We start from the raw sequence: 7,480 nt of genomic DNA, 5'->3' as shown, positions 1-7,480 counted from the left end.
GAAGGATACAGGGATAAACTAGAAACTATTGCTGTGAGATACATGTCTATGATATGACCCCCAAGTTCCTTACAGCAAAGGAACTTCATCAACCAATATTACACTTTATGTTAGAAACAGTCATTGGACCTTGAACTCAATGAGTCCACTTGATCAGCTAGATCTCTTAAGTAGATAAACCACCTTATCCCAGACTGTACTTTAAATCCACAAAGAGAATCTCGAGTTGGGCTAGTGACAAAGGACCCGTTGTACCTCAGGGCAGCATTTGGAGGTGTAATTAATCCAGCTGATCTGGTTTTCAAGCCGAATGTTTTCAAGTCAAGCAAATACACTTAGAGAACAGCGGGGTAGAAAGAAATGCAAATTCCTCGATATGAAGTCAAACACTGCATCTATTTATTTATTTCTGTCTTGAAATAGGATTTCTCTGTGTAGGCCTGAATGTCCTGGAACAGTAGACCAGGCTGGCCTGGAACTGACACAGATCTGCCTGCCTCTGCCTCCCATGTGTGGGAATTAAAAGTGTGCGGCACCATCACCTGGCATTCAAACACTTCATCTAAATCACCACCCAGAGGGCTTCCTACAGTTATCCAAAATGCTCTTCTATGAGAGGGGACATGGCCTCTCCTAAAGCCCTGACGAGTGGTTAGTAACCATATGTTAAAAAACGTTTCCTTTTCAGCCCCCCCCCCTCCCAGGGTGGCTTCATCCTGACCCTGGAGGACCTGAGTTCAGTCCCCAGGACAACAATGTCAATAGCAGTAAGTAAGACTGCTAATAAACACTGGAGATTTTTGTTTTTTTTTAAAATCACATTACTGGAAAAGCAAAAATGCAAATTCCATAATAGCTAAAGGGAAACACCAAGTGGGAAAAGTCAAATTTTGGGTTTTTTCCCCAAAAAAGTTGTCTACAGTTTGAAGCGTGTTTCAAGGCTGGAAGGTGAGTTTTAAGACATGAATTTGTACTTTTTAAGAAATAGCCCAACTTTTCTTTGTACTCTCTACACTCTAAGTATACGAGCTGCAGCAGGAAGCAGGAAAGAGAGAGGCAAGGAAGCCCCATTAGAACAGTTAAATGAATCTTATAGGAGACCAGATTCCCTCTTCAAAGCAGAATTCAGTTCCACACATTATAATTTCTTGTGCCACAGAACAGAGACAAGTCTGAGCAAAAAGAAAAAACAAAAAACAAAACAAAACAAAAAAAAAAAACAAAAAAACAGTTTCCAATTTCATTTTCACCTCTGGGTCCACCTCACTGGGTCCTCCCCATGTCTGAGGTAGCTGGAGCTACCCCAGACTCTAAAGCTTTTACAGCTTCTAACCACATTGAAAGGGAAACCAAAAAAGAGCTCAAAATGCACTCAGAAAAGGGTCTCTCTCCCACTCGTGTTTCCCACCATTCTATCTTCAAATGTTAGAGAAGGTTTTTAAAAATAATGATGTATGAGCTGGAAATACTGGTAGCTCAGTGGTTAAGAGCAGTGGCTAACTAAGCTCGATGCCCAGCATTCACAGGGAGGCCCACAGTCATCTGGAACTCCAGTCTCAGGGGATCCAGCACCCACTTTGGTCCTCGGCAGGTTCCACCAGCCCAGCACACAGTGCACAGCCACATGTATAAGCCAAACATCCACACTACGTAAGATAAATGTGCTGGCTGTTGTGAGGTTTTCAGAGAGGAAAACAGAACTTCCTACAGTCAGCTAGCATCTACTCCATTTCCCCAACTTAACTGGAAATAATAATTTTAAAAAGTCCCTAATGTTCTTACTCTACGTGTATGCATGTTGAGCCCATGGAGGCCAGAGGAAGGCATCAGATCCTTGGGGCTGGAGTTACAGAGGCAGTAAGCTAATGTGGGTACTAGGAGCTGAACTCAGATCTTCTGAAAGAGCAGCCACCACTCAGTCACCTCTGCAGCTAGGCCCAGCCCCTCCAGCCCTCCCCAACATCTTCTGATGCAAAAATCCTTAAAACCTTCCTTTGTGTGACATCTCATTTTCTATTCCTAAGATCAAACAAAAGTTTTGACCTTGAACTTTTTTAAGAGCCTAAATGATGACTTTTTTTTAAATCTCGTAAGTCGATTTATTACGTTTTCACGGCTTTACCTTGAGTTCCATTCAATCTTTTTGTCGGTGCTAAGACTGTTATAACCTGAAGAAACTCTTGCTGAAAACCGGTAACTGACAAAATGGAAAAGAATCTGGAAAAAAACAAAGCTGCTGCAAACAGTGCAGATGGCCGCCTTGGTGCTCGCCTCCATATCCCCAGTGCCGACGGCCGCCTTGGTACTCGCCTCCATAGTCCTTCAGCCTGCGAGAGAGAGCACCGCGCTAAGTCACCTTCACACAGCCAGCCTACAGCCGTTTTGAAATTTTTAACAAGCAAACGTTTATTTCACTAAGTTTAATAGAAGTACAAGAATATAACAAACGTTTTAATGTAAGGAAAATAAACCAAGAATCCTTTAAGTCTCCTGTATCTTCACATTTACTTGGGTCGCGTCACACATTTGTCACTGAAAACAAAAATACTTTAAATGTACTATTTTTAAAAGTTCCTAAAAGGTACTCTAGTGCCTCACAGATCTCTGTATCATAAAAAACATCTTAACATCATGACTCAAACTTATCTTAGGACTTTAACACTAAGAGGAAATTTCAATTGCTACAATTTCAATTACTCACTTGACAGTATTGTTTTAATTGTATATATAGATAAATTACCTGTTTCTCTTTGACTCAGTTTTCTCATCTATAAATTGAAAGAGTTGGTCGGATGATTTCTAAGAATCATTTAAGCCAAAGTCAGACCATTGCCTGCAATAACAAACACAAAATAAATTACAAAGTTAAAAACTGATTGTACTGTGAGACACAACACTGAATACAAAGGTTAAACTTTAAGAAGTAAGTAATGTAAAAGAAACCATCCAGGCTGAAAAATAGCTCAGCAGATAAGAGACCTTGTGACCCTGTAGGGAACTAGAATTTAGCTCCCAGCACCCAGCACCCACAGCGAGTGACTTACAACCTTCTGTAAGTCAGAAGGTATCCATTTCAAGCCCATGGTATCCAACACCCTCTTCTGACCTCTATGGGTACTGCACTCATGTCTGCACAATGATGTGCATACACACAATTAACTATTAAATAAACCTGCAGGGCAGTGGTAGCTCATGCCTTTAACCCAGCACTTGGAAGGCAGAGACAGGTGGTCATCTGTGACTTTGAGCCAGTCTGGTCTATAGAGCGAGTTCCAGAACAGCCAGGGCTAACAGAGAAACTTTGCCTCAAAAATAAATAAATAAATAAATAGATCTTTACAAAACAAAAGCCATACTATAAGTAACTATAAGTTTGTGAGAATGTTAATACTTTTCCTTAGACCAAAAACACTCCACAGCTTTTTATCTCATTTTTAAAACTGTATTATTTACTTTTTTAAAAATCAAATAAAGTAAAGGCGCTTTGGAACAGTTAGTGGCAAGAACAGTAACACCCACATACAGGTATACACATACTCAAAGTATGTTTCCTATATTGTTGAGCTGAACTTTTATTTGGCTCCTAAAAAAGTCTTAGGGCCAGGCATGGTGGCAGATGCGTTTTATCCCAGCAGGTGGGAAGCAGATATCAATGATTTGAGGCTAACCTGATCTACAAAGTGAGCTGGAAGATAGAACAACACAGAGAGACCCTGTCTCAAAAAGAGAAAGAAAAAAAAATCTTAAAGTATGTTCAGACCGAAAAGAGCCAAAGCGTTTGCTCATATCCAGCAGCTGAGCGAGCGTCTCTGAGAGGCCGGTCAGGTGAGAGGGAGGGAAATGAATCAACACACGTGTTCAAGCTCCCGATGTGAAGAAAGGAAGTCACCTCCTGAAGCCAACTCACCAGAGAGAACAGGTCATTGCCTGAGTGGTAGCACTGAGCCCACTTCATCCCCTGCCAACCAGGACATCATCTGAATCAGTCTCCCACAGTGTTCCTTCAGAATATAGACAGAACTATGTCTATAGTGAGTTCTCGTCTCCCTCCCTCCCCTTCCTGGCTCTCCGCCCCCACCCCTTGGTGTAAGCTTGGTAAAATTATTGATGTAGCCACTTTTCTCTGTACGACTCCACTAACTTTATTGCATACTTACTTTTTATATTTCTTTTAGTTCGATGTGTGTACTGGACATTAAAAAATTAATTTGTGGCCTTTTCATCTAGGTTTACCATTAATCACATAATACAGGGAAGTAGGCTTGGTGCATCAACTAAATGTGTTATGACAGAACTATGTGAGACCTTTCCTAGAGGTAAAACAAGTGCAAACCTGGAAGCCGGGGGATAACTAAGTAGAGAGAATGGAGTCTACACTCAACCGTGAGCATGGTTTGCCTGAAGGCTTGGGACGCTCGCCACTGGCCTGGAGCACGGGCTGCTGGTACTTTTGTTAAAATTCAGTGTATACACAGGCATTTCTTGACTGCTTCCTAAAAGCTGTCATAAAACTTACTGCACATTACCAAGTTTGTGAATTATTAACTAACTAATACCCTAAAGAGATCACTAACAATTCACCATTAAGAAATGCATTTCAGGGCCAGGAGTGGTAGTGCATGCTTTTACTCCCAGCAGCTGTGCCACTAGGGAGGCAGAGACAAGTCGATTGCTGTGAATTCACACAGACAGACAGACAGACAGACAGACACGGCCAGCCTGGTCTATGGGGGAAAAATGTCTAAAAAGAAAAAAGAAGAAAAAGTTTTTTTTTTTTTTTAAAAAAAAAGAAAGAAAAAAAGAAATAAAGACAATATAATATGGGCCCAAAAGGTGAATCAGTAAGTAAAAGGCACTTGTCACCAAACCTGACACGAGAGTTCCAACCCCAGGATCCACAGGTGGATCTAGGCCATCAATTCCTGCAAATCGTTCTCTAACCTCCACATGTATGCCTTAACACATACACAAGGATACACATAGACACATCACACACATAACACATACACACACCTACATATACATGCACACATCATGCAAACATACACACATACATTAAATAAATACAGATTTAAAAAAATTTTAAATATATATTACTTCCCCGAGTCCTAGTTTTCGTGAATGAATTGTTATGGTGGACAAATATTTTATTTTATTTTTTTAAAGATTTCTTGCCAGCCGTGGTGGCGCATGCCTTTAATCCCAGCACTTGGGAGGCAGAGGCAGGCAGATTTCTGAGTTTGAGGCCAGCCTGATCTACAAAGTGAGTTCCAGGACAGCCAGGGCTATACAGAGAAACCCTGTCTCAAAAAAAAAAAAAAAAAAAAAAAAAGATTTCTTATTTTATGTGTATTAGTGTTTGGCCTGCATGTATGCATGTATGTAAACCCAGTGCACAGCTGGTGTAGGCAGAGGCCAGAAGAGGGAATATCATTCACTGGAACTAGAGTTACAGATGGTGTGAGTCACCACATGGGTGCTTCGACTCGAACCCAGGTCCTCTGAAAGGATGGTAAGTGCTTTTAACTGCTGAGTCATCTCTCCAACCCCCAATACTTTATATACTTTCAACAGATTTACTGTCTGTTTTCTTGGGGTATATATGATGTGAGGATTTCTCTGCGAATGGAGGGGGTTCCATTTATAACTAAACAAAGAATACCATATATTCAAGCTCAGCAGACAGAAGCTAATTAAATTGCTCTATCTCAGATCTGCTTCTGAATAAGCAGTCGCTTGCTTAATCAGTCATGTCAAATAAAGGCCTCATCTGGAGATTACTTAAATGTCCCGCAGAAAGCTAAGGCCTCTTGGTAGCAGCAGTTGCCCCTGCCCGTCCACTTCAGGTGCCAATCAGAGGATGGAAGGGTAACAATGGACGGAGAAAATGACGTCTAATATTAGCCTAGACAGAGGGCCTTTACGGACTTGGCAATCACTAAGCACTGGAAATCACAGCGAGAGTGGAGAAGCATTAAGCCTCATTCATGTTCCTCTACGTGTGGCCAGCAGCTGGCAGGAGGCGAGGAAGCTGGCCTAGTGGGAGTTGGCCTAGAAAAGAGCGGCTGAAACAGACGGGGAAAGTGTACGAGACTGCTGAGAAATGAAGTCTACCATACAATCAGCTGTCTTGAGCCACAAGAATTGTAGACACTAGAGGAACTTCCATTGTCTGCGGAGTACAATTCTGCTTGCTTGTCCTTTCCCCCCCGAGAGATGGTCTTAGGTCACAATGAGCTTAGCCCTCTCTCTCCCCTCACTAGAGATCCCTTCTCCTGCAGGAGGACACCCATTCTCATCTCTGGATGCAAGGTCCTGGAAATGGCAACCTCAGAACCGCCAATACAGCCAACATTTGTCACTGTCAGCTGTATACCAGGCTGTGTGTGTGTGTGTGTGTGTGTGTGTATAGCGCTAAATGGGAGAAGCCACCTTGTGAGCCAGCAGGAAGGCAAGGATTCAGGGTGCACCCTGATGTTCCTTCCTCACTAGCAAAGGATAGTCAGCAGACGTGCATGGCGAGGAGCATGGCGAGGAGCATGGCGAGGAGCATGGCGAGGAGCATGGCGAGGAGCATGGCGGGGAGCATGGTGAGGAGCATGGTGAGGAGCTATCTAGTGGTAGCCAAAGACTTGAATCACAGAAGGTAATAAGGCAAGAAAACATTCTCTTTGTGTGCAGAGGTTGGAGTCCTTCCTCAGGAGCCGTCTCCTCTGTTTTCTTTTTGAGACATAATGTCTCATTGGTCTGGACCTAGCTCAAAATAAGCTACACTAGAGAGCCAGTGAGCCTCCATCCATCTGCCTGACTCTTGCCTTCCTAGAACTGACATTCTTTTCTTTAAACATGGGTTCTGAGAATCAAACTTAGGTCCTTATGTTTGTCTGGTTAGCACTTTATTGAAATACCAGCTAGATGCTTTGAAGCAGAAGAAGCTCAAACAACTCAGTTCCCCTTAGAACCAACTCCTCACCCACTAGCACAGCCCAGACCCTCATTTCCCCCCACTCATTATTCACTTGTAAGTACAGGGATTTCTGGGGGAATGTATTTGAATCACTCAGACACGCAAGTAAGAAACACTGCCTCGATGTGTAGTGTAGGGCCCGGGGTAGGGCTGTGTGTGTGTGTCTTTAAGAACAACAGGGCAGAAGGAAGCTGAGAACAATGCCCCACTCATGCTTAGCATTCCTTCTCCATCCTAGCAAGTTCCCTTCCCCGTTTTCCACATTTATTTCAATACACGGGCCAGCCAATCTCCAGTTGTCCCCCTCTTCAGATAGAAACCCTTCTCATTTCACCTAGAAAACGAGGGCTATCAGTCAAACTCTTAGCTTGGCAATGTTTGCTGCCTCGTTGTATGGGAGCCTCCTCTCTGCATACTAGACTCTGCCTGGTTCTGAATTCCTCACGCCTAACACAGCTCTCCTTATGTGCAGCTCTGGCACTCACCCCCTCCCCCATCCCCGCAGTAAACCAG

The 7,480-nt window shown here is 43.0% G+C and overlaps 1 protein-coding gene across 6 annotated transcripts in view; it reads right to left on the bottom strand.

Moving 5' to 3' along the window:
- Window positions 1-7,480, bottom strand: part of Tlcd4 (TLC domain containing 4) — a 77,190-nt gene that overhangs the window by 30,933 nt on the left and 38,777 nt on the right. For 5 of the 6 annotated variants that reach the window (XM_021157680.2, XM_021157679.2, XM_021157682.2 and 2 more), the window contains 2 exons: window positions 2,741-2,833; window positions 2,123-2,327 (listed from right to left, as the gene is read on the bottom strand). In XM_021157680.2, the coding sequence (XP_021013339.1) occupies window positions 2,123-2,316 (194 nt within the window). In that variant the 5' untranslated portion in view covers window positions 2,317-2,327; window positions 2,741-2,833. Of the gene's footprint in view, window positions 1-2,122; window positions 2,328-2,740; window positions 2,834-3,907; window positions 4,002-7,480 lie in introns of those variants that run through there. The other variant, XM_021157684.3, reaches the window with a different exon arrangement.

This window comes from Mus caroli, unplaced genomic scaffold (genome assembly GCF_978045245.1).
Source record: "Mus caroli unplaced genomic scaffold, Mus_caroli_1 scaffold_3, whole genome shotgun sequence".
NCBI classification, from domain to species: domain Eukaryota; kingdom Metazoa; phylum Chordata; class Mammalia; order Rodentia; family Muridae; genus Mus; species Mus caroli.
This window is presented reverse-complemented; position numbering and strand designations above follow the sequence as displayed.